At 38.3% G+C, this 27,411-nt stretch overlaps 1 protein-coding gene across 2 annotated transcripts in view; it reads right to left on the bottom strand.

Moving 5' to 3' along the window:
• Nucleotides 1-27,411, bottom strand: part of MAN2A1 (mannosidase alpha class 2A member 1) — a 158,214-nt gene that overhangs the window by 119,209 nt on the left and 11,594 nt on the right. For both annotated transcript variants that reach the window (XM_024563305.3, XM_045197679.2), the window contains 2 exons: nt 10,664-10,921; nt 7,711-7,855 (listed from right to left, as the gene is read on the bottom strand). In XM_024563305.3, coding sequence (XP_024419073.1) covers nt 7,711-7,855; nt 10,664-10,921 — 403 coding nt within the window. The remainder of the gene's footprint in view (nt 1-7,710; nt 7,856-10,663; nt 10,922-27,411) is intronic.

Here is a 27,411-nt window from a genome sequence, read left to right as displayed (position 1 = left end):
GGAAAAAAATACAATGAAGATTAAATTTAAAAAAGAAAAATAACTGTTCTGTAAGTGTAAAGTATAGAATAAAAAGGTAAAGTAGAAGAGAAACAGGAAATGAGCCCATTACAGTAATTCTGCTTTTAAAAAAATGTCCATGGACGACAGTGTGGTGACTGCTGGGGCAGGGCGGGGGGGGCGGGGGGGGGGGGGACGGGTAAGGACTAGACAATAATGGAAAAAAACACAATAAAGATTAAATTTAAAAAATGGTGAATGAATTGCAGTGGAAACAGACCAAAATAAGAGGCAACATGGAGAGCACTTAGTAACTGACTGAAGTTTCCAAGAGAGAAGAGTGGGAGAGTCAGGATTAAGCTTATGTTTTCAAAAATCTCATCAATGTTTGGAAACCTATAAACCTGCTGATTCCACTAAAGGCTTTCAGACTCAGGTTTCCAAAATAACCTAACCATTTTTTCCAGGTGATTCAGTGTCATCTAATAGTTTTCGAAGCATATCAGTTTCACTTCCCTTAAATTGCTGGAGATACAGCTCTTTTTAAACTCAGGTAAGATGCTGTCACCAGAAATTCTACCCCACACCACAAGAACCCATTTGCACTGCTGTTAGGACAGCTGGGGTTTCCTTCATCCTACAGCTGCATACGTATAATATCCAACTCTGACCCCTTACTGTATTGCTTCTCTAAGTGACCTTTAAATGACCTGCATACCTTGATACCTGATACCTACAACTGTGTGATCAACCTCCAAAATAATGTCTAAATCTGTGCTAAAGTGATCTTCCTCCCTTTTTAAGGACTCACACCAAATGAGGACACTTCAGGCCTGGTAAGTCTTCCCCAAACAGTTTGGTTGTTGGAAACTGTGAGAAGTGTGTGTGACTTGAGACATCATTAGAAGTAAAAGAAAAACTGACTTCCTAGAATCTGTGAGGGGCTACTTAGCCTTATGACCAGGCAAATAGTGAGCAAATTATCAAAGTTTCTGGAAAAAGCTGTTTTAAAAGCTGGAAAATACTGCTTCTAAATCACTTTCTAATTGTAAAATATGTAGCAATGAGGAAAACCACTCACCCCCATCTCATGTATTAATGTAGTATTTAAAGACATAAACATCCATTTCAACAGGGATAGAAAAAGGACCGGAAACAGTGAGGTAAGATGTCTAGTTTTGCAAGATAGTTAATAAAATGTTTTATATGATTAATAATGTAACACAGATGACATTTGGCTTGAAAACACTTAACAGACTTTCCTCCATAAATTCTGCTTGTGATTGCAATGTTAAATAAAGGTTACAAGTCCTGATATCAGAGCCTGAAGGCTTGGGTTCAAAGCCAGTCCCCCTTCCTCAGACACATTACTTATCCTCTCTTTTGCCTCAGTTCTCTCACCTATGAAATGAGGGTAATGGTAGTTACTCTTGTCATAAAGTTGCTGAGAGCAGTAGTGAATGTAACATATGCGAAGAACCCAGAACAGTGCCTGAAACCCAGTCAATTCCCGTAATTATTAGCAATTGTTTGTATAATCAGGCACTGGTCACCTATGAAGCTCCCAGGCTTGAAAGACAGACAAAAGTAACTGAAACAGGGAAACTGGAAGACATTTAAATGACCATCTACTTCCCTTAAGTGCTACTTGACTTATGTGCTCCTAAGAAATGCAGCCCAGTCAGAGGCCCAATAGAGTTTTCCCCTCTAAAAAAAGAACCTCATTACACCAGTTCTAGAGATCTCTTAAAAAGACAATTCTAAAGAGCTATGTAAATATTTATCTTAAATGCTACCATTTTCTTAATATTTAAGACTGCCAGAGAAAATACCGGATGCCAGTTAAATTAGAATTTCAGATAAATAATGAATAAATGTTTAGTACCAGTAGGTCTCATATGATATTTGGTACATAGATACAAAAATTTGTCATAATTTATCAGAAATTCAAATGTAACTGAGCAGCCTGCTATTTTCTTTTTTCAGGTAAATTTGGCAACCTATTAACCCAAAGTTCAGATAAATGTGCTGAATTAACCAATGCCCATAGAGAAAAAAGAATGAAACTAATGAAATAAAGTAACTTAAGAGGGAGTATGGTAAACAGAAAAAATGTAAATCTTAGAATTAGGCATTCTGAGCTGCAATTCACCATCTTCTGTTAATTTATAATTGATTTACCTTGAAAGAAGAAATTAAAAAACACACCTTAGCCTCACTGCCCTCACCTCATAAATGGGGTTTAATTTACCACTTTTCAGGGTTGCAGAATGGATGACATGAAGTAACACAGACCAGACATTTCCCTGATTCAGAACAGGCAATGCATGCCAGTTCTCAGTTCTTCCTCATAATATCTTAGCTCCAGAAACTCAAATTTCCCATTCACAGCAGCCAAAACCAAAGAACTCACTTTATCCCACAATAGCTAAACAGAACAAAGTGCTCCCCCAAACTGTGCCCACATACAAATCTCTCCCTCTCCCAACCCTCACATTTCACTTGGCAGGTGCTCTTGACAGCCAGAGTTCTAAGTCCCCACTGCCTCTCACCCTACAAGAGTCCTGCCCAACTACGGCTGGCTGTGCTTAACAATATTGGAATAGAAAAGTCTTAAAATAACATTACACTGTAATTTCCTCATGTTTTTGTTCTTTTTTCACAAACTTTTTAAGGATTAAGGACACAGAAACTCATTTCAAATTATCATATAATACAAAATGCAAAAGTCTGTTTTGTTAATTTAAAAAAATCCTAATCACTCATTTCATCAATAAAAATTCTACAAATGCACAAAAGAAAATTATTTTGCAGTATGATTCCTGGGCCTAGATCTTCCTTCTATTTTGGAGTCATACCACATGGGGGATTATTTTCTGATGTTCATTTTACAAATTGCTTAACTAACAACATGCTGTCCAACTTTCCATTTAGTATACCTTATCTTCTCTTTACACACTGTGATTTCTTTGAAGGAAAATTACCTAAATATTTCAGCAGTTTAACTAGTGGAAAGCAAGGAATTAAGATTGTAGATACAAAGGTGCTGTAATTGTGTTTTAATCAGCTTATTAAATACAACATGAACATGTATCAATCAACTAACATTTAATTTCATGGTCCATGATTCAAAACTAGTCAAAAGCGCTACAGTACAAAGTTATCAGCATTTACCTAACAAGTCCTTCCCAATTTTCTTTTAACTAATGTAAACCATTCAAAATATTGTATAACAGTTATGGACTGAAAGAAGACATAATTAGAAATTTTATTAAAATACAAACATAATTTGAAATTTATATTTCTTGTGTGATATTACCACGGTGAACCAAAAAGAACAATATCTACATATGTAAAAATAGAGCAACGTATTTCTTTAAGTTAGGGGACTAAATATAGAAATCTTTAAAAAACCTATTTCAAGTATTTCTATACCCAACAGACAAAACTTCACTGATGAAACAAACTACTGAGCTAGTCTGCTTTAAATTGTTGCTGCAGAAAATAAAAACAAATCTCTATAAATCTCATTTAGGAAGTAAATCACCTAACTGCACTTTTATTTAGTATTATACAAAGACTTCCCATTAGAGTCACATCTGACTTATAATGTATGTACACTTACTTATCTCTTTTCCTCCACTGAAAAGGTGGTTTTTCATGATCTGAATGATTCAGTTATTCACAGAATAATTTACTTTATCTAAATTCTACATTTGTGCCCTGGCTGGTGCAGCTCAGTGGACTGAGCACCGGCCTCTGAACTGAAAGGTCGCTGGTTCAATACCCGGTCGGGGTACATGCCTGGGTTGCGGGGCCAGGTCCCTGGTTGGGGGAGTGCAAGAGGCAGCCAACTAATGTTTCTCCCTCGCACTGATGTTTCTCTCCCTCTCTTTCTCCCTCCCTTCCCCTCTCTCTGAAAATAAATAAGATCTTTAAAATAAATTAAATAAATGAATAAAAAAATAAATTCTATATTCATTAAGGAGCAGTAAAAATTATTAAGAAAAGTAAGCAAGTTCTTTTCTCTAGAATTTTGCTTGGTAGCAAAAGTCGCTTTAGTTTTAAAAGGTTTATTTCTGATCACTTTTCCTGGTGGAAAAGGGCCTGAGGGTAAGGGTCAATAACATTTTTTACTAAGACAAAAAGATTCAATTGTAGTTGCTAGGATACCAACAGACATCCTTTTATTGCAGTCAGGAACAGTTATTAGGGGTGTCTATTCACACAACAACATACTAACTGCAGTGTGAACCAAACAAAGTCTAAAAGGCAGAGGCAATCCCTGCCCTTGATGAGCTTGATGTCATCTGTATTTGGTATTTAAAATTATAAAGTTCAGTCTAAGATTTGTTTTTTAAGAAACAGAAATAAGTAGATAACAGGAAGAAGGAAAGGAGGGGAGTTAAAATCATGGACCAAGGTCAACTATTTCACCTGAATCTGCAGAGTCAGAGTCCTTTGTTCCTTACCTCATTGAACTCAATGAGTCTGTACTATGTGCTGGTACTGGTGTAGGCATCAGCGATCCAGTGGTTAATAAGAAAGTCTGAGTCCTCATTGAGCTTACCACATGCTGGTGAGGAGACTCAGCAAATGTGCTATAAACACTTACACATGCGTGGGTGCATACAGTATGAGAAAGCTGTCAAGGGGCACGGAGGTAGCTCAGAGAAGGCCTTCCATATATATAGCAATTACTATACGCCAAGTGTAAGGCTCGCAGTAAGAATAACTATTATAGGAAATGCTCTCTGCCACTCTGGCTTACTCAGATGGGAGATCCAGGTAAACTAATAGGGAAATATTCTGGTGTCACTACCTGTGTAAGCTTGGCAGGTTGGTAACAACCATCATCATGAATGGTGGCAATAACCTTCAAGGGTTATTTGGGGCAGTAGGTGTTTATAAAATATTTGGCACAAATTTTATTAGTACAGTCAAGTGTCCATGTTAGAGAATAACAAGAAATGAGATTTATGGAAATTGAGCATAGCAGAAAAGGGAAAAGGATAATGAAGACTTTTAAATAATAAAACAAAGCCCTGGCTGGTGTGGCTCAGTAGATTGAGTGCTAGCCTGTGAACCAAAAGGTCACAGGTTGGATTCCCCATCGTGGCACATGCCTGGGTTGCTGGCTGGATCCCCAGTTGGGCACGTGCAAGACAACAGTTTGATTATGTTTCTCTGCCTCTCTGTCTTCCTCTCTCTCTAAAAATAAGCAAAATGTTTAAAAAAATAAAAATAAAACAAAAAGGGGAGAAGGTGGTTCACATGAAGACTTGTAGGACATACTGCAAATTCTATCTATAAACCTACAAAAAAACGGTACACAGTGGAATCACATCACACAGCCAATTAAGTGACAAGAATTAAAGTACACGTGAGGGGCAGAGAAAGAGGAGGGAACAATTGATTTACTACAAGTAGCTTTGCTTTTTTACTCATCAAGAGAACATTTCAGAGTGAATGAGGCTTCTTGAAAAAAACATCGATAGTCCTATAGGCAGTCTCAGATCCCACATGTGAAGTTCAAGCACCTCGCCTCACTGGGTGTGCCTGACACAAACAAAAATGTGCTTCTCGTATTGAAGCCAAGGATCCTTATGACTGTGATTGACTTTAGTTTTAAATCCTAGCTCTAGAAATCCTGCCTCTCCCTCAGGCCCCCACCCAGAGACCTAGCCTTTCCCCTGATAATCAGCAACCCGAAACAGCAGGAGATAGTAGCCCAGACCTGACTTTACACTCAGGACCTCTGTCAGGCTGAAGACAAGGTCCTGACCTAAGTTACATTTCAGTTCCTAAACCCTAAGGTGGAACAAACCCCTGGCTACTTTCCGATGAGACTAGACAAAGGAACACCAGAAAAAGACTTCAAAACTGTCCTCAAGACCTGAAGAAATGATTCACCTTTACCTCACCTCCAACCAATCGGCTCCCAGCATGACCACAGACCCCTAACTCACACGCCATTGAGGAGTTCAGGCTTTTGAGCATGAGCTTTCTCTACCCCTGGACGGCATCATTCATCACTAAAATAGCCACACTTTCTGCAATGCAATTCCCCATGTTCAGTATTTGGCTCTGCTAGTGCCATGTGAACAAACTCTTTCTGTTCTGTAACGATCTGGATCCCCTAAATGTAAATGTACTACTTAATCTGGTGTTATTTTGATTAGATGTGATTTTCATTACCTTTTACACTTCATAGCTAACTCCTGCTTAAGATGCTACTCCACCTATATGATCTCCATTTTACAGACACACAAATAAACATGCTAAGAACACCTGGGCAGTACCCAGCAGAGTCGGGATGCCTGCTCATTCTGCCTGGCTCGAAATCCCTGCAGTCTTTCCACAGTGCCCAGCCATCCTTCAGTTTGGATTCGAAGAGACAGGCTAAGATTAAGGAGGGAGATGATGCAAACATGTAAGAGAAAAGGTTAGTAAGAATAACAAGTACTTGTAGAAAAAGATAAAGACATTAAGACCAAACAAAGAGAAACCAAGTCAGAAGCTGATGTATGATTAACACTCATCACAAATTTCCAAAAAACATTATTAATCTCACATGTTTTATTTGTCTGTGCTTACTAAAAATCAAGTATTCTGGAAATTCAAACATTTCAGCATCCAAGCTTTATTCCCTGACTACTTCTCACAACCAAAAGAGGCAAGCGCACACACACACTTCACCAAATCATGTGTCCAGACACTAACTTATTAGTTCTATTGCCTCGGAAAGAGATGGAAAGGAATACAGGACGATAAACTAGTGTGAGAGAATACAAGCAGAATATGAATGTTGGGAGTAAAGGGGAAAAAACCCTTCAAACTACTAAGTGAAAAGTGCTTCCTCTGACAGTAATAATGAAACTGAGAAATTGGGATAAAGAACAAATAGAAGTATTGGTAAGTCCTTCGAAAAAAAGTCTTTGTAAGTACATTCCCCAAACCTCCTGCAACTACATTCATCAGGCATTTACTCTGTGCCTGTGTGTTCACACGAACATGTGTACACAACAAATCATATTTCCATTATGATTTTAGCAACTTCCACTTACCTTGGGGAACAGTCTCTGGCCCCAATAAAAAACAAAAGGCATCATATTAAATAACAATTACAGTAACAATAATGATAGCACTTTTGTGCCACATACCACGCCTTTACATTTCACCCTGTGAAGTACTTTATACTGATTCTACCTGGAAAAAAACTTACTCTCAGATTAAGTAACTTGCCTACAGTTGTCTAACACTGTAGACATGATCAGGTTAGAACTTGCCCGTGTCTGTCTCTTACCCACTTTTATTACACTACTTCTCCATTTTAAAGATTCAGATTTTCCCATGAGTGTTTTGACTTTTTAAGGTAGAGTTCACAGACATGAAATAATTCTCCCACACAGTATGTTACACTAAGTAACTAGAATGAATGATCAGTACCTTAAATGAGTGCAACTTTTGACCCCAAAGCTAAGACCTTCTTGTGGTATTACTATTCCATACTGCAGAACTATTATCCTTAAATGGCACATAAATTGATAAAGAACTCAAAATACAATGATATATAAAAAGAATATAATACTGTTTAAAGTTAAGGGACATTTAAAAGTTTGAGAAGTGTATTCCACCAGATTCTCATTAAAACTGTCTGTGCCTACAGGGGGCTTAAAACCTCTAGTATTTTGGAAGTGCAAATTTTACCTGGGTCATTATGGGAATGAGGCACCACAAAGACTTGAAGGGGCTTAGTGTCCCACTCATTCGATTTATAGGTAATGTCAAATCCTTGCTTCCACACTCCACCATCTGGATTGTCAAAAGGAATTAGACTGTAAACATCCAACATCTAAGAATATAAAAGACAAAAAATAAGTACGTTGAATTATGTATAACTATTGTCAATTTAAACTTAATGCTGAAAAATATTTGCTCAAAACTACTTATTATTGTACGCTGAGTACATATTTTACAAGGTTAAACTATTTCTGAAGACATGAAGAGTTAAGCCAGAAAACATTTAATCACCATTCAAAGGCTTAAAACGCTACCTGTATTATATAACTATCCTGATGAATATTCCCCTTCCCCACCTGCTTCTAATAAAATAATAATAATTTCACTCAACTCCTCTTTCCCTGCTTCACTTCCAACACAGTTTAATAGTAATAGATAGGAAATGAGCAGCAAACCAAAAAATACGATTATGGCCAAATTCAAACAGTTATTTTTTTCTTTTTTCTTTTTTTTAATTGTTGTTCAAGTACAGTTGTCTCCATTTTCCCTCCACCACTGCCCCCCCCCGCCCTACCCACCGCCGCCTCCCACCCTCGATCATACCCACCTTTGGCTCTGTCCATGTGTCCTTTATACATCTTCCTTGACAATCCTTCCCCCTAAACTCTCCCAATATCCCCTCTCAACTCCCCATTTGATGAAAATTATTTTTTACTTTACTCAATCTCATATAGTTTAAAATCTGTATCATAATTAAAATGCATCTATTGCTATTCTTTCATTTAGTGTTCATTACGTTTACCTTTTTTATTCCAAAAATAAAACTACAACAAGGTTGACCAGGTTAATAATGGAAGAATTTTTTTAAAAGAGAATTAGCTTTTAAGTGCTCAAATGTTTTCTAAGTTTCCAATGCAGTATTCCTTCTAAATAATAATCTATTTGAACTCAAAGGAAAAAACCCTGCCCCCTCCAAAAACAAAACAAAACAAAAAAAAACAAAAAAAAACCTAACAACTTTTACTCTCCATACTGCCCATTATACTAAATGTGACAAACACAATCACCCTTTGGTAAAATTTAAATTATGTAAAAGTTACATCCTAATTACCGTATTTTGCCATGTATAATGCACACTTCTTTGCCCAAATTTTTGAAGGAAAAATAAGGATGCACATTATACATGGGTATTACTAATTCAGTATCTATAGAAATGTTTTTCATTCTTTTATTTATGCCTATGCATTAAAAGTATAACTCTAGAAAGCAGTAACAATATCCACATGCGAAATAATACCCTGGAATGAAATAATCAGTTTTGTTTCTATATACAGATAAATTAAAAATTGAACTAAAAACTTAAAACAAAAGATTGTTTTCCCTGAAACTATGGGCCAAAAACATGGGTATGCATATACATGGCAAAATACAGTTAATACATAAATAGGTTACAAAAATCTTTTAAAGATATCCAGCAAGTTACACAAAGGTATACAAAGAATTTTAAGGCAGGAACATATTTCTCACTTTTGAATTTATGACTTTAACAAGTGAAGTACAACGCTCCAAGGATCAGTCCACACAAATCTTTGGGAGCCAGCTGGGCAGGAGGATGTGTTACCAGTCTCTGCTATTCTTTCAAGCGCCTCCTTTGGTTCTGCAGATCTCCCAGGCCGCGCTGCCTCCCTCTGCCTGCCTTCCATGGCTGCTCTGTACCTCCGTTCTGTTCACCCCAGATTTAGACCCCACCCATACAAGAAAGGGGTATTTTTGTTCCTTTTTAAAAGATACTTACTTAAAACCTGAACAAAACCAAGCCTCACAGAAATAGATATCCCTTCAAAGCACAAGACAGAATCCCGATCCTATCCAAATGTGGCCACACACTAGCTGTTGCGGTTGCAGGCAGAAGGCCTGGCCAGCTCCACTGTTCCCAGTTTCCAGCTTGGCCTGTGAGCCACGGCCTCGAGATCCTATCTTGTTCTCTCTCCCCATGAGTTAGTGAAAATTTCTACTATGAAGTCACCAAGGGTCCTGGCACCAAGTTCCAATATCTGATCTAAGGTGTAAGGTTAAACACAGCTCTCTGCTAATCTGCAGGACAGAAAAATATGAGTGACACACTCAGAATTTAGGAAAGACAGAAGTTCTTTCTTACCCTAGTCTTCAACTCCACTATTCTCTTGAACAGCGTGATCCAAGAGAAAGATAATGCAAGCCAAATACATAATTTTAAATTTTGTAGTAAAATGAAATAGGCAAAAGTATTTTTAATGATATATTTTATTTAGCCCAATATATTGAAAACATTACCATCTCAATGTGTAATCAATATAAAAATGAACAAGATATTTTAGATTCTTTTTTCATGCTAACTCTTCAATGCTTTGTGTGTACATTACACTTAGAGCCCGTTTCAGTTTAAACTAGCCACATTTCAAGTACTGGTAGCCACGTGTGGACGGTGGCTACCATAATGGACTGCACAGCTCTAGAATATTCCCCTTCCTTCTCATAAAGGGATATTCAGCAAAAAGAATCGAAACCTACACTCTGTCAAACCTATAATGTGTAACGGTGATATAGTATGAGGAGGGCTTTTCTTGTTCTCTGCAAAGGAAGGTTAAGAAAAATCTCTCTGATCAAATTTAAACCCCTATAGGTCTTCAACTATTACAGAAAAATAACACCTAAGGAGCATACCAAACGGCCCTTCACAAAGTATAAAATAAGAAAAATTAGGAGAAACACAGAATTTTATCACTAAAAAAGAATATTATTGACTTTGTGACTAACTAAATCACAAAAACAGAAACTAGAATCCAGAGAGTTTAAGTACTAAGTAAGAACAGACACCAGATCAAATCTAAGAAAAAAACAAAAACAAAGCCCAGTGATTATTAACAAATATGTACATTACCTGCATATCTGAATTCTGACTTCCGCTTTGTGAAGCAAACACACAATCTTCAGGGTCAATTGTGAGGGACAATTGTTTCGATGGCAGAAGAGGTGAGCCAGCACCTCGGCTGAAATTGCCTAGTGAACTTTTCGACCCATCCTCCACAGACTCACTCAAATTGATGACCGAATCTCTAATATTTGAGATGATCTCATTGTTCTCAGCTAGCAAACGCTCCAAATGGTCTATTTTTTCTTGCAACATTGAAAGCTGGCCCTACAATAAAAAAAAGAAAAAGGCAGCTACATGAAACTCTAATATAGCTCTGCTGAGACACACACATTTTTTAAAAAATTATCTGCCTGCCCAAGAGGGCAGCCACTCACCCTTCACTTTCCACTTTTATAAGTGGGACCACAGAAAGCATGAACAGCTGGCAGGGTTGAAACACCAATTTATAGCAGAAAATCTCCTCCATGGTTGCAATCTCCGTTTAATCACATTTTAAAATGTACAAAAGAAGGACCAAAAATATTTTGGGATATATTTCCTATTACCCCAAATCCAGCCCTATAATATCTTTGGGTCTCTAAAACTACTAAGAACAACAATATATTATATTCAGGCATGAAATTTTAAATTTAAGTATAACTGATTGTGGTTACTCCTAAAAGCCAAAAAGTATGAATCTGCAAATGATCAATTCATCTCAATTGGCAACACTAGTGGACAATCCTGTCACTATTGGTGGGAATGCAGATTGGTACAATCACTGTGGAAAAACAGTATGGAGTTACCTCAAAAAAATAAAACTGGAACTGCCTTATGACCCAGCAATTCCACTTCTGGGAATTTATCCAAAGAAACCAGAAACACTAATTCGAAAGAATATATGCACTCCTATGTTCATTGCAGCATTATTTACAATATCCAAGATTTTGAAGGAGCCCAAGTGTCCATCAGTAGATGAGTGGGTAAAACAGCTATGGTACATTTACACAATGGAATACTACTCAATCATAACAAAGAAAATTTTACCACATGCATGGACCTGGAGAACATTATGCTAAGTGAAATAAGCAAGTCAGAGAAAAACAAAAACCATACGATTTCACTCATATGTGGAATCTAAGAAACAAACTGAAATAATAAGTAAAACAGAAACAGACTCATAGAGAGCAGGCTGACAGCTGGAGGGGATGTGTTATGGGGTGGTGAGATCAAGCAAAAAAGAGCAGGAACTCATGGACACAGGCAACAGTGTAGTGGCAGCAGGGAGGGTGGAGGTAGAAGAGTGTATAAGAGAGATATATGGTAATGGAAAACAATTAACTTAAAAAAAAAGAACTATCATCCACAGAAAGATCAATTAGTCAATTGTTAATTAGCAATATGCTTGAAAAAAACTGGCATGAACATCCCCCATGTAACCACACTATTAACTCATTTAGACTGTTGCCACTATATTGTGTGACTTTCAGGTTTTCAATTGATCCTCACATAAGAGGCTTGCCACCTCTGTAACACAAACCTTGCCTATAGAATAACACCTCAGCTTATAAGAGCAAAGACAATCTCTGTCTTGTTCACTCCTATAGTCAGGGTTCCAAATACAGAGTAGATAATTATAAATTTGCCAAGCGGCCCTCATATTTCTGGAAAGCAACTATAATTCTTTAATGAACACCCACTGTGCCAGCTATGATGCTACATGCTGGGACGACAGATATGCGTTACGATATGAGTCCCTGTCTGAATACACACGGTGACAGTGTAACTAGAAAGAGCCTATCCTGTGCCCCCAAGGGTCCACATTAAGGTTTAATAAAGTAACTATATGGATAGTGAACAAACAACTCTAGATACCCAGATAGAAAAAAATTCTATCACCAGTAAATAACAGAAAGTAAGGAGCAAGAAAAAAGAGAAAAGAAGGTAAAACGCCTAAATTTCTGAAAGTAAAGGACTGGTCAAATGGTACATCTAATATCACAGAATAGTTTTCAGTCACTGAAAATTTAGAAATATATGACATGATGATCCCCTTTTGAAATATATTACATATGGAAGGCCATAATCGAGGTGGTAACAACTGGTTATGGGCATTTATATTCTTTTGTCTGTCGTGAACAATTGTTGATTTTGTAATGGGGAGGCTGAGCGAAACAAGGAATTTACTCCTAGGTTACCAGCCAGTTCAACAAGGGGAGAGAAGACAAGAGAAGAAATGGAAATGGCTATCTACCAAAGAAGGCCACTTCAGCAAACTGTGAAAACTGACAGAAGTCTGAAGAGACTAGGGAAGACATTTTGGAATAAGAGACAAAAAGTAGCCAAAATTAGAAGCAAATCAGCAGTAATTATCTTGGGAGGTGGTGGGAGAGATGACTGCAGATGAATACCCAAAGCCCTGATGTACAAGAGACGAAGAGCACACGACAGCCAGCCATGTACCTGCTCAGACCTCAAAGATGCTCTCACAGTCCTCTCTTACTAGAGACAGAAATAGTCCCACACACATCAAAACTGCAGTCCTTTAAGTAACTGTCACATCTAGGTGGGCTGGCATACATCCACAAGGTAGAACTCTGAAGCCTGTTCGTCAGCGTACACAGAAGCAGGAAGTGTGATGTTTTAGCAGAGAACTCATCCCACAAGACAAGCCCCATTTTCCCTCGTGAAAAGCAAGACAGAGAATATAGATCAGTGTACGACTAGAAATGCCCAAGCAAAGGAAAACTTGATGGATCGGTGCGACATTACCTCAGGATTCAAAGGAAAGCTGATTGAACCATGTAGATTCCAGGTCAGCAAAGCTGTGGAGCAGTATTACATACACTACAACCCCTTTTTTACAAGCACACATTGATATCGGTTGAGTGGTTCTCAGTGGAAAGGCCAAAGGGGACCCTTGGCACAACCCAAAATTCACCTGAAGAGGCTAAAAATATTTGAGAGTGAAGTACACAGCTGACTAATCTATACATATTTTCCTAAACAGACATGCTATTAAAGGCTGTCTGAAATAGGGGAAAACTTTTCTTCACTCAGTTATCACAACACTACAGACTGTGGCTTTCTGAAATCACTCCTGATGAATTCGGCTCAATACTTCCAATGCTGAAAATACAAGCCTACCTCGGTGATGCTTGCAATATCTACCACAGCAGATGACAAGGGTAAAGTTCCTCTGATCTCAAGCAGAGTCAGAACACGTTGACTTGTCCTGCCTATAGCAAAGCCACATACCTCCATAAAATAACGCCTCAGCCAGGTCTAAAATACCACCCGATAATATTGTTATAACTGTGTATGGTGACAGATGGTTACTAGATTTACGGTGATCACATTGTAAAGTATATAAATGTTGAATCACTATGCTGTGCATCTGAAACTAGTATTTGTCAACTATAATTAAAAATAAATTTTAAAAATGTTAAAGGGAAAAAAGACATTAATTCCAATGAAATGTAAAGGTGTGCTGGAAAAGCTTAAAAAAAAAACCATCCTAGAGCTTTGAAAGATGCCATATGTTTTATCTGACACTTAATAGTTTATGAATTAATACATGGCTGCCAACTTTCTCCAGAGCTTCCTGTACTTTCAGGAAAATACAATTTGGGAGCCATGCACACGGCAAAGCTGCCTATAGCTCAAGAAGAGCTGAGAAAGAAGAGGGGTCCTTCTGGAATAGTCTTACTCTATGCCCCCGGTACCATAACCCATGGAGGAGAGTCTTATTCAAAATAAACATTACAGGAGATAGATGCTTCATGAAAAAGGATCCTGCAGGCACTAAAGATGATTTCAATCTCATTGTTAAAGATGTAATTAATGATCAGTACCTGGAATTTTGCACTGAATGAAGTTCACAAAGAAAATTGCGCCCCAGGGACGTGTCAGCCTAACGGTCTAATGGAAATTATTTATTCAACTACATTATGCAGTGGAATAAAGTCTCCCTCCAAATAGCTAAAATTTCTGAAATACATACACCTCATAAGCAAATTCTGTACACGACAGAGAAGAGTGGTATGACCTTAAAAGGATGTGCTTGTAGTCTACCTTAAAGTAACAGAAATCATAGATAATGTTTCAATTACGCTGACAACTCAAAGAATACTGATGATAATATTGTAAAAGACAATTTTTTGTAGGGCAAGAAAATCACTTATGAGAAAACCACTTTATTTTTTGATGTGCTCATCAGTTCTATAGGGAGGCCATAGTGTTGCACTGCTGAGGCGGGGGAAGGAGGTCATGGTATTTGATTTTTTTCCTGCTTTTGGTGAAAGAAAAACTGAGCAAAAAATCACTGATATCAGAGATTTTTGAGACAGAAAATTTGGAGCCTAGAAGGTAAAATAAGATCAGTACCCATTCGGCCCTCTAAACAAAATCAATCAATGTGCATCTACGGCTAATCTGAAAACTTATTATGTAATTATTTGCCCCAGGTAAGACACTAGCTATGATCACTGAAGCATGGCTGAGTCTGCACCCCTTCTTCTTCCTTCCTGTTACAACAGAAAATATGTGCTTTCCCCTCTCCCCACTTCAAAGGCCCGCATTGCTGGCGAGCTCCAACCCCATCTCTTTCAACTGCTCAAAGGCTATATTCTTGTGTTTAAACTCTCAACACTGCTTCATCAAACTCCCCTTCAAAAAGCAACACATTCTCAAAGATATAGCATGTTTTATTAGGTCAAACTATAGGAAACTGCCATTCTCATACGTCAAAAGTAGTCAAATACCACCAGTTTCTTATGGTTCAACTTACGAGCTTATCCTATCTTAAAAAAAAAAAAAAACAATAAACAGTCAAACTCCAGTGCTTATCTTAGCCCCACATTCCCTTCCAGGATCCCATCCTCTTCCTAGACATACAGGGATTATCAACAGTCTACACTCATTATCCCCCTTCCTTTCAAACTCCCCCCTCACTAACCTGCCCATTCCAATCAGTACCTGCCCACCAGTCCATCAAAACTACTCTTGAAAAGTATCCAACAGCTTCCATGTTCCCAAGTCTAAGGAGTAAACACTGTCTTCACCTCATCTCAAGGAGCATTTGGCACTCCTCCTAGAAACATTTTCTTCACAGGCTCCCAACACAACACACTCTTGGTTTTCCTCCTACCAACTGATTATCAACCTCCCCAATATGTAAATGATGGAGTTCCTCAAGGTTACCTCCTGAGTTCTCTGTCTTCTTTCACTGTCTTAAATCATCTCGTCCACTCTAAGGTTTAAATTCCTTTATTTTTTTGTACTGATGTTTCCCACATTTTTATTTTGACCTGAAGTCTCTTCTCTGAAAAACCAAAGACCCATAAATTCCAATGACTACCTGACTTTGGGTTTCAAACTTAAGTACAAAGACACCTTCCCAAAAAGCCTTCTATGGTCCTTTAGTCTTCGGTAAGTAGCGCTAGTCTCCACCTTCTTGGTCACTCCCCACATCTTGGTGGCATAACTGATTCTCCCTTCCTCACCCTGCTCACACATCCCGTCTATCTACATGCTCTCCTCATCTCACCTCCCAAGTAGTTTTTGAATCAATTTACTTCCTTCCCTCAGGTCCAAACCACGAATGATCCCTTCTAGCCTAGTAGAGCAACCTCTTAACTGATTCCCATACCCACATCTTTCAACCACGCCCTACTAAGATGCAATACCTTTCTTATATTCCACTGTTAGTTTCTCAAAGCACTTAAAATTCCTTACACTACAATCATTAAGGACCTGCATATCTACCTCTTCACCCTTTTCTTTCTTGCCCCCGTAACTTAGCTTTACCCTGTTCTTACCCAAGTTCTAAGGCAACTCCTCCCCACTCTGTCTGATAACCTTGGTACACGTTCCCTCTTTATACAATCTTCAATTCTCCCTTCAAATGTTCCCGCTGCATAGCCTTCTCCAGCCATCCTATCTAAAATAGGTCTCTCACATGTTATACTCTATGTCAACTTATTTTTTGTTTCTTCCACAGCGTTTTTATCTATTTTATTCATGTATTTGTTCCTCATGTTCATCACTAAATGAATCTCTGTATTGAGAACAGAAACAATAGTTGTTATAGTCACTATTGTACCCTAAGACCTGGCACAATACCTAGTGTAAAACAGGATTGCAAAATACAGGGGTGGACAAATTAGATTTACAGTTGTGAGCATGCAAAATAGAGTCTATTCTTGTATTATTATTTATAAACTACTGTATTTTCCATATGAACAACTGAAAACCTACTTTTGACCACCTCTGTATTTACTGAGGAAAAAAAGAAAGAAAAATTGTGTAACAATTTTTCTATGGAAGTATTAAATGTCATTTTGGGGGCACTTAAAATAATAAAAATTTTTAGCCCTAGGTGGTGTGACTCAGTGGACTGAGCACCAGACTGCGAACCAAAGGGCCACCAGTTTGATACCCAGTCAGGGCACATGCCTGGGTTGCGGGCCAGGACCCCAATAGGGGACGAGCGAGAAGCAACAACACATTGCTGTTTCTCTCCCTCACTTTCTCCCTCCCTTCCCTCTCTCTAAAAATAAATAAATAAAATCTTTTTAAAAAAGAAAGAAAATAATAAAAATTGTTTAATCCAAAAAGTAGATAATAGAAGGATGAGAGGACAGTCCTAAATAATAGGGTGATCTTCATGAACAGCTTAGGAAATGATACAGAAACTGATCCATATTTGGTCACAAGTAACCTTGTGAGTCAGGTAAAATATGTGGCTTCTTTTCTGCGAAAAGATTAGGAATTCTGTACAGTCCAACAAAAGGTTTCCCATATTTATTACCATCAGTAACCATGACTTAATGGGCTATGATTTTCAACTGATACAGGGGATAGAGTTTTGAAAAAGAACCTTAACAATTCTAGAATTCTTCATACCATGGTAGTAATATAAGATCTTCATTCAACCAAATGAAGTTTCTAATGAAGAGAACTATAAAGGAAATATTATTATACATTTATATATAACCACCAATGGCAGCATTCAATTATGTGGGATGTATCTAAAACTTAAGATCTCTACATCTTTCATTTTTACCCTCTTCAAGTCAAATGTTGTTAGATTCAGCATATCACACTCAATTGCATCAAGATTTTTATGGACTTGGGAGTCCATCACTGCATGTGCTGTGCCCACTAGGTAGCAAGTGTGGCGAGGTAAACAGCCTGTAACAGGAACCAGATCAGAATCATCTGAAAGGCTTCCCAGAATTACAAGTCCCTGAAATCTCAGTTAAGGGCCTCGGCCAAGAAAGCAGCATCACTAAAATGGCAGCACAGGAGGCCCCAGTCTTCGTCATCCCACAAAGACGAACAATTAGCCATCCACAAACAAAAACAGTTCTGGGAGATCTCTTACAGAGCTTTAGCCACACAACTAAACAAACAAACAAAAAAATCTGCAAGTGATCACACACCAAAAAGGAAGATAGCTTCATTTTGCCAGCATTATCCTACCCACAAAGCCAGCACCGTTCAACACCAAGAAGGAACTTCCCAGCTGGAAAGAGTTCCCTCTGCTGGGAAAGAAGAGAGGGGTAAGCGACCAGCTACCCCAGCCTTTGCTGCACAAAGTGACATAGAGAAACAGCTCAGAACAAGGAAGAAAAGCAATAGCTACCAATAGCTACCAATAGCAGCCACATAGAAAGAGCAAGAGAGGTTCACAAACCCTGCTTTCACCACTGAAAAAGGAACCAAACCAATAGCCAGCACAGCTACTACAGAAGACCCGCAGATTTCACCAGTTTTCAGCCCATGTTTATTGGCATTCACTGATGCTAGCTACCTATGTCCCACCATGCTCTCTCCCCACCCAGCCCTCTGGAGTCCAGGAACCACACCAGCAGCCAGCCCAGGCCTCTGTACCTGTAGCAGTCCAAGACCCCAGCGTAGCCCCTCCAGCTGTGCACTTGCATACCATGGACCTGACCTCTTTCATCTCCATTTCCTGTGTCTGCTCAGGAAGACTAAGCAGCCATGAGAACATGCCTGCAGCCAGGGCCCCACAGCTGCTTGTGGGCCCAGATGAGGCCCTGTCTTCTGACACTGGCCTGCACCATCGCACACACCTGCACCTAGATCCTCCAGCTGTATACCTGCACAGCCCCTCGCCTAACCCCCATCACTAGTATCCACTACTGTGTGTCCATGGTGAGACTGAGCAGTCACAGTAGTGTATATCAACAAGTGCCCTTCAACTACCAGTGCACGTACAGTTGGCCCCAGCCCAGGCTGCTTGCCTTGGCTCCCACTACTACATGTAAGTTTGCAGCCAGCCTCTGCCACTACGCAAGACCCTAGCAGCTAGCCCCCACAGGTAAATGTGTGCACACCACCTGCTCTAGTCACCACAGCTGTCTGTCCTAGTCCCTAGCCACTGGACCCTGAGATGCCATTGAGGACTCAAATATCCCTTGCAGCCACTGCAGACACTCTGCAGCACTTGCCTAGAACCACACAGATGTCAATGCTGTGGAGCCCTATGGAGTGAGTCAAAAAACATCATGCTACCCCTGAAACTGGTACAGTCATACACCCTGCACTGGGTGCCCTGCACCACTAGACCTGGGGTCACAGGATGCTCCAGCATGCCTCACCCACAGATGAAAGGCTTCCCTTACTGAAGTCAGTCCATAAAGTCTAGAAGAGGTGACTGCTGCTTCAAATGCACAAACACCTATGAAAGGCTACACAGAGGGAACCTAAGTGCCCTCTTTAAGAGCCAGCTCAAAAAATCTTCCTCAGATGCTCATTGTGGGCTCTGGTGAAGGAATAGTGACTTGGGGGACACCAGAGTCATACAGAGAAAGACTGAATTATGTGGCTTCAGGGAGTGGGCTGGACAGACAGCTACCAATGTCCTTGTGCAGTCCCTCTCCTACGATGCACACAAATACCATCTTTTCTGGGTCAAGCACTCCCCTCCACTTGGCACTGGCCTGGAGAAATGCACTAGCCCCTCCCTGCTGACACCCTAAGGCCCTGCCTTGCCAAATTTGCACTTGGCTCAGGGAATGCTGGCAGTGTCCAACGTAGGCCCACACTCTATCTTTACTGACAAATTCTCAAGGAATTTCAGGCAAAAGCAGCAGGTGCCAGAGATACAGAAGTCCAAGAAGCACAGAAAGTCCCCAAAAAGATGAATCCAAAGAGTTCCACAACAAGACATATCATATTTAAAATACCAAACGACATACACAGAGCGAGAATCTTAGAAGCAGTAAGAGAAAGATGATTAGTTACCTACAAAGGAACTCCTGTAAGAATGTCATTTCACAACAGAAACTTTGCAGGCCAGAGGGATTGACGTAAAATTTTCAAAGAGTTGAAAAGCAAGAACTTATAACCAAAAACTACTCTATCCAGCAAGGATATCATTTAAAACGGAAAGAAAAAGAGCTTCCCAGACAAGAAAAAGCTAAAGGAGTTCATCACCAACAAACTAGTATTACAAGAATATTAAAATGACTTATTTAAGAAGAAAAACAAAAGAGGAACATAAATACAAATAATAAAATGGCATAAATGCATACCTATCAATATCACTTTAGATGTAAGTTAATTAAATGCTCTAATCAAAAGACATAGGGTAGCTGGATGAACAAGAATAAGACTCATGTATATGTTCTCTACTAGAGACCCACCTCAGACTAAAAGACTCACATACAATGGAAGTAAAGAGATGGAAAAAAAGGTATCTCATGTGAATGGAAAGGGATAAAAAGCTGAGGTAGTTAATACCTGTATCAGACAAAGTAGACTTTAAAACAAAGGCTATAATAACAGGCCAAAGAGGACATTATATATGATAAAGGGATTAATCCAAGAAAAGAATATATGGACTCAACACATGAGCACCTAACACAGGCACACCTAAATACTTGAAGCAAATTTTGATGGACTTAAAGGAAGAGATCGACTCTTCATTAACATTAATGAATAGACCTTCCAGACAGAAAATCAACAAGGAAACAGCAGCCTTAAATGACACATAAGACCAGGTGGATTCAATTGGTATTTTAAAAACAGTTCACCCCAAAGCAGCAGAATACACATTCTTTTAAAGTGCACATAAAACATTTTTCAGGATAAACCACATGTTAGGATACTACACCAGTTTCAATTTAAGAAGACAAATCATATCAAGCATATCCAATTACAATGGTATGAAACTAGAAATCAACTGCAAGAAAAACACACGAACACGTTGTAGGCTAAAAAACATGTTACTAAACAATGAAGGGATTAACAATGAGATTAAGGAATAAATCAAAAGACATCTTGAGACAAATGAAAATGAAAACACAACAACACAAAACTTACGGAAAAAGCAATCTTAAAAGGAAAATTCATAGCCATACAGGCCTGCCTCAAGAAACAAAGAAACAAACAAACAAAAAAACCTCATTAAACAATCTAATCTTACACGTAAAGGAATTAGAAAGAAACCCAAAGTGAATAGAAAAAATAACAAAGATCACAGCAGAAATAAATGAAATGTAATATAATCTAAGGAAACATACAAAAGATCAATGAAACCAAGAGCTGGTTCTTTGGAAAAACCATAAGCAAGACTGATAAACCTTTAACCACCAAATTCATCAAGAAAAAGAGAGAAGATCCAAATAAATAAAATCAGAAATGAAAGAGACATAACAACTAAAACCACAGAAATAAAAAGGATTATACGAAAATACTACAAACCTTACATGCCAACAAACTAAACAATCTGGAAAAAATAGATAAATTCCTAGAAACATACAATCTTCCAAGACTGAAACAGAAAAATCAGAACAGATTGATTACAACCAATTAAATCAAAGCAGTAGTCAAAAAACTCCCAACAAGCAAAAGTCCTGGATCAGTTGGCTTCACAGGTGAATTTCACCAAACAACAAAGAAGAACTAACATTGAGGCCTTGGCTGGGTAGCTCAGTTGGTTAGAACACTGTCCCTATACGCCAAAGTTGTGGGTTTGATCCCTGGTCAGTGCACATATAAGAATCAACCAATGAATGCATGTTTCTCTCCATTCCCCTCTCCTCTCTCTCTCTCAAAAAAAAAAAAAAAAAAAAAAAAAAAGAAAGAAAGAAAAGAACTAACACCTATTCTTCTCAAACTATTCCAAAAAATTCAAGGAGGGAAGACTCCTAAACTCATTTTACAAGGCCAGCATTATCCTAATTCCAAGAGCAGATAAAGACACTACAAAGAAAGAAAAGTACAGGCCAATATCCCTGAACATACAGCAAACTGAATCTAGCAATACATTTAAAAAGATCATACACCATGATCAAGTGGGATTTATTCCTGGATACAAGGAAGATTCAATATCTGCAAATTAACAGCACATAAACAAAATAAAGGATAAAAATCAGGTGATCATACCAATAGTTACGGAAGAGGCATTTGACAAAATCCAGCACCCATTTATAAAAACTCTCAGTAAAGTGGGAATAGCAGAAATATACCTCAATGTAATAAAGGCCATATATGACAAACCCTTAGGTAACATCATACTCAACTGGGAAAATTTTAAAGTATTTCCTTTAAGATGAGCAACAAAACAGGGATGTCCACTTTCACCAATCTTATCAACACAGTACTGGAAGTCCTACTTACAGCAATTGGAAAAGAAGAAGTGATAAGAAGCATCCAAATTGGAAAGGAAGAAGTAAAACTCTCATTATTTGCAGATGATGTGATACTATATATCAATATATTGAGAACCCTAAAAATTTTACCAAAAAACTACTAGAACTGATAAATGAATTCAGTAAAGGAGTAGGATACAAAATAAATATCCAGAAATCAGTTGCATTTTTACATACCAATAATGAACTATCAGAAAGAGAAACTAAGAAAACAATCCCATTTATAATTGCATCAATAAAATAATATACCGTAGGAATAAATTTAACCAAGGAGGTAAAAGACCTGTAATCAGAAAATTATAAGACATTTTAGAAAGAAACTGAAGAGGATACAAATAAATAAAAGCATATACTGTGCTAATGGATAGGAAGAATTAACATTGTTAAAATGTCCATACTTCCCAAAATTACCTACACATACAACATAAGTCAAATGGCATTTTTCACAAAACTAAAACAAATAATCCAAAAATGTATATGGAATTACATAAGACCCTGAATAGCCATAGCAGTCCTTATCACTACCTGAAAATTATACTACAAAGCTGTAATAATCAAAACATCATGGCACTGACATAAAAACAGACACATAGATCAATGAAACAGAATTAGAGAGCCCAGAAATAAACCCACAGCTATATGGCCAATTAATATTTGCTAAGGGGGGCAACAACATACAATAGGGAAGACAGTATATTCAATAGATGGTTTTGGGAAAATTGGACAGATACAGTAAAAAAAATGAAACTAGATCACCTTCTTTTACCACATAAATAAATGGAATAAAGACTTCAGTGTAAGACTCGAACCATAAAACTCCTGGAAGAAAGCATGTATATGTCTATGTCTACTTACAACAAAATATTATTCAGCCATTTTTTAAAAAAAGAGAGAAAACCCTCCATTTGTGACAACATAGACATTGAGGGCATTATGATAAATGAAATCAGTCAGACAGAAAAATAAATAAATTGTAGGACATCACACAAACTCTATGACACAAATTGTGTGACACAAATTGTATGACACAAATTATATGACATCACTTATACATGGAATCTTAACTCAAAGAAAGAGTGAATAGTAGAGGGGACTAGAGACTAGGGAGGAGAGGGAAACTAGGAGATGATCCAATGGTACGAACTTCCAGTTATAAGATAATTAAGTTCTGGGGATGTAATGAGCATGATGATTATAGTTAATAATACTGTATTTTATACCTGAAAGTTGCTGAGTAAATCTTAAATGTTCTCACCACAAAAAAATGGTAAATTTGTGACATGATGTAGGTGTTAGCCAATATAGTGGTAATCATTTTGTAATATGTAAGTGTATCAAATCAACACATTGTACCTTAAACTTATACATTTTATATGTCAGTTATATCTCACTAAAGCTGGAAAACAAAGTAAGATAAAAAAAAAAACTGAAACGAAATGTGAATTATGACTCCACTACTATGACAAAATCTCGGCCAAGTTATAAAACCTTTCTGTGCCCGAGTTTCCTCATCTATAATAATGCCTAACCCACAGGGCGGCTACGAGTCAAATTATTAGTGCAGTTGACCTTTGAACAACTTGGAGGTTAAGAGCATTACCCAGTCAAAAATCCTGATATAACTTAAGCTGACCCCCTCCACATAAGTGGATTCCCAACAGCAGACCAAGAAGTACTGTTTTCAGTCCAGGGGTAGCTTAATTCCCAGATGCAAAACCCAGTAATATTAATGTATTTTGCTGTGTATAAAGTGCTCCCACATATAATGCGCACCCATGTTTTTGGCCCGAACTTTCAGGAAAAAAATCTTTCATTTTAATTTTTTAATTCAATGTTTTATTTATATTTAGATACTTGGTTTTTTTGTATTATAAAGGAATTTTAGCATTTATTTGTGAACATGTTATGGTACAAGAAATTTTATGTAACAAATAATTACAAAACACAGGTACAGATACAAGCTATTTCAGGTACTACCCATGTATAATGCGCACCCTTATTTTTCCCTCAAAAATTTGGGTGAAAATATGCGCATAATACACAGCAAAACACAGTAGTACAAACTGCTACTGTGGTGGGCAGAATAATGCCCCCCCGCAATGATGCCCAAGTTTTAATCCCTAAAACCTATGGTGAACCTCTTCATGGCAACAGAGACTCTGTTGATGAGATTAATGTAAGGATTCGAGAAATGGGGAAATTGTCCTAGAATATTCAGTTAGGTCCAGTGTAATCTCAAAGGTCCTTGTAAGTGTAAAGAAGGAGAGTCAGACCAGGGGAGATATGAAACAGATGAGGTTGTCAGAGTGATGCCATGCTGGAAAGGGTCATTGAACCCAGGAATGCAGGCAGCTTCAGAAGCTATTGGGTTGGCCCAAAATTTAGTTTTTTCCGTAAAATAGAAGACTCATTTTTCATTTTCACCAGTAACTTTACTGACTTTGATATTTTGAATATGTCGCTGTCTCTTGCTATTGGCTTCTAGTGGGTAGAGGCTGCTAAACATCTTCCAATGCCTAAGACAGCCCCACAGCAAAGAATTATTTGGCCAAAATGTGGATAGTACCAAAAAACTTCACAGACCGCTTCTGACATGTTCAATCAGTTACAGCACCTTCTCTATACACTGCACAAATCTTTTTTTGCATTTCAGTTGTGTTTTTACCTTTCCTAAAATAATAAAGCATAATATGACAAAAATGTTGCATGTTTTCTTCCATCTTCAATATTAAAATGGCTGCACAAAAGTTCACCAATTTTGATAATTATTTTTTAAATGCACGCTGATTTGACAGCTGTCACGATACAATCTAACAAAACTGTTTTGAATGAAGTTAAAGACAACTAAGTACTACTAGAGCCATTGTACAGAAAATACTAAATGAACTTTTTGGTCATCTCACTAGAAAAGGCGAGAAAAAATGGATTCTTCCTTAAAGCCTACCTTTTGGTAAAGCCTACCAAAGGAAGGCAGCCCTGCCAATGTCTTGATTGTAGTCTGGTATGACCCATTTCAGACTTGACCTCCAAAACAGTGAGAACACATTTTCTTATTTTAAGCCACTAAGTTTGTTGTGATTTGTTATGGCAGCAACAGAAGATTAATACACCTGGCAAAGTGTTGACCCAACATAAATAAAGCTTAGAAGGTATCCTTACACCTTCGGTCTCTGATGGAGGAAGCTGCCCAAGTCCCATCAGAAGTGCAAAGCTGAGAGCCTGAGGAGCTGAGAGCCCATGCACTGGAGCAATGGAGGGTGAGGCCATGCGACTTTATAAGCTGTTTTCCCAGGGGCATATTTTGGTCTAACAAGGCTATAAAATAAAGGAGGCAGGAAAAAACTTTATGGTTAAAAACATTTTTCAGAGAAAGAAGCACCAACCTCTCCATTTGGGATAGTTTGGGGACTAATAAATAAAAAAGGTTTTAAAGCTATTCTGGAGCTACGGTGGGACAAGTGGAGTAAGAGTGTGCTGCAGTTGGCCAGGTAAACATCATGGTGGCTCGGACCACGGCACTGGAGGCGGAGGAATGTGAAACCATCTGACAGGACAGATGAACTAGGGAAGAAAAGGGAAAGAAAAAAAGAAAAATGGCCTCTTTTTTTCCTGAGGCAACTGGAGGATGACAGGTGGCATTTTAGGAAAATAGGAAATGCTGGGGTAGGAGCAGAGTGAGGGATGAAGATTCTGTTCTGGAGTTATTCGATAGCTCAGTGCTGGTATCAGGCAGACATGCCGTCTGAAAGTTGGGAGAATACATAAATTTGGGGCCAGTATAAATATGAATTTAAAGCAGTAGGAACGGATGGGATTACCTAGAGAGAGAGTGCACAGAGCTGCTTTTTATAATTGTAAATGGCTCACCAGGCGATCCTCACACATCTGCAGTTAAGAACCACTGCATTAAAGCTAAATATAGGGACTGTAATTTGGTAAAAGAGAATCTGTGTTTCCAGCAGGGGTGACACTGTTAGTGTGGGAGTTCCAAGTCAGTCAGATGCTTTTCAACTATATAGAGGAAAATCCTGCTACTTGGTCAGATCTCAGGCACTTTACAGGAAAGCATTTTGGTTTGATAGAATGACAGGTAACCCCTCAAGTGACCACTCCACCCCTTCAGATATGTAGTGTTGAGGCCAAAAGGAGTGTGAACTGGGGCTGTGCCCACAGTCAGGTATCTGTGTGACAGTAACAGAGGCTACTAGTACTAGATGCAAGTACATGACAAGAGTGCCACGTGACTGAAGTGAAGAGCTGGGACCTCAACCTCACCATCCCTTGCCCCAGTTGGGTACCCGAAGGGCTCGTGGCTGCACCTGGGTAAACCACTCTGCAGCTGCCAGAATCACTCTGGAGGATCCTAACCCTAACCTAGAATAACAACAGGCCACTCAGGTTTGCCCCACCTTTGTAATCCCCAACCCTCTGACCACTTCCAAAAACATGGTCATGATTCCAGGTGCTGGCACTTTCTTCTGCTCCAGAACACAGCTCCATTTCTGCCCCTCGAGCTTCCAGATGTATATATAGATTAGAACCATATGACCCCCTCCTGCACTAGCCCGATGCAGCTGCACAGAAATCATGTCCTATTGAGGCAACATTTTAGGTACCAACCTGCTATATAAAGTAAGATGCTGCAAAACAGTTATCTTTTTAAAAACTATTATTAGAAAGCTTGTAAATAGGGCAAAAATGTTTGTATTATTAAGTATTTTCATACAATGCAGTTTTATTACTTTCAAATACATTTAAAAATTGCATTAAGTGGTACTAAGCAAATTAAGTGTTGACTAATAGACTATTTTTCTTTAATTCAACACTTCCCAAATTGTTCTATGGATCATTATTTCTTTTAATTTTTTGCAAAAAAAGTTTTTAAATCACACTGATTTTTCTTATAAATGTATTTTTACTGTATTTATGTTCTGCGATAATAATGTCAACAGTATATTCCACCCAAGACCACTCATGAAAGTTCATGGGATGCATTTTTAGGCTGCAACAATTCCCAGGGAATCACAATCATGCTGTCATATGTCGTCTGGCCAATGACTGCTGATCTATGTTGGTAATGTCTTAGATTTT

This window comes from Desmodus rotundus, chromosome 1, assembly GCF_022682495.2.
Source record: "Desmodus rotundus isolate HL8 chromosome 1, HLdesRot8A.1, whole genome shotgun sequence".
Lineage (NCBI taxonomy): Eukaryota > Metazoa > Chordata > Mammalia > Chiroptera > Phyllostomidae > Desmodus > Desmodus rotundus.
Note: the sequence above shows the minus strand (reverse complement) of the source record. Positions and strands in the feature narration are given on the sequence as shown.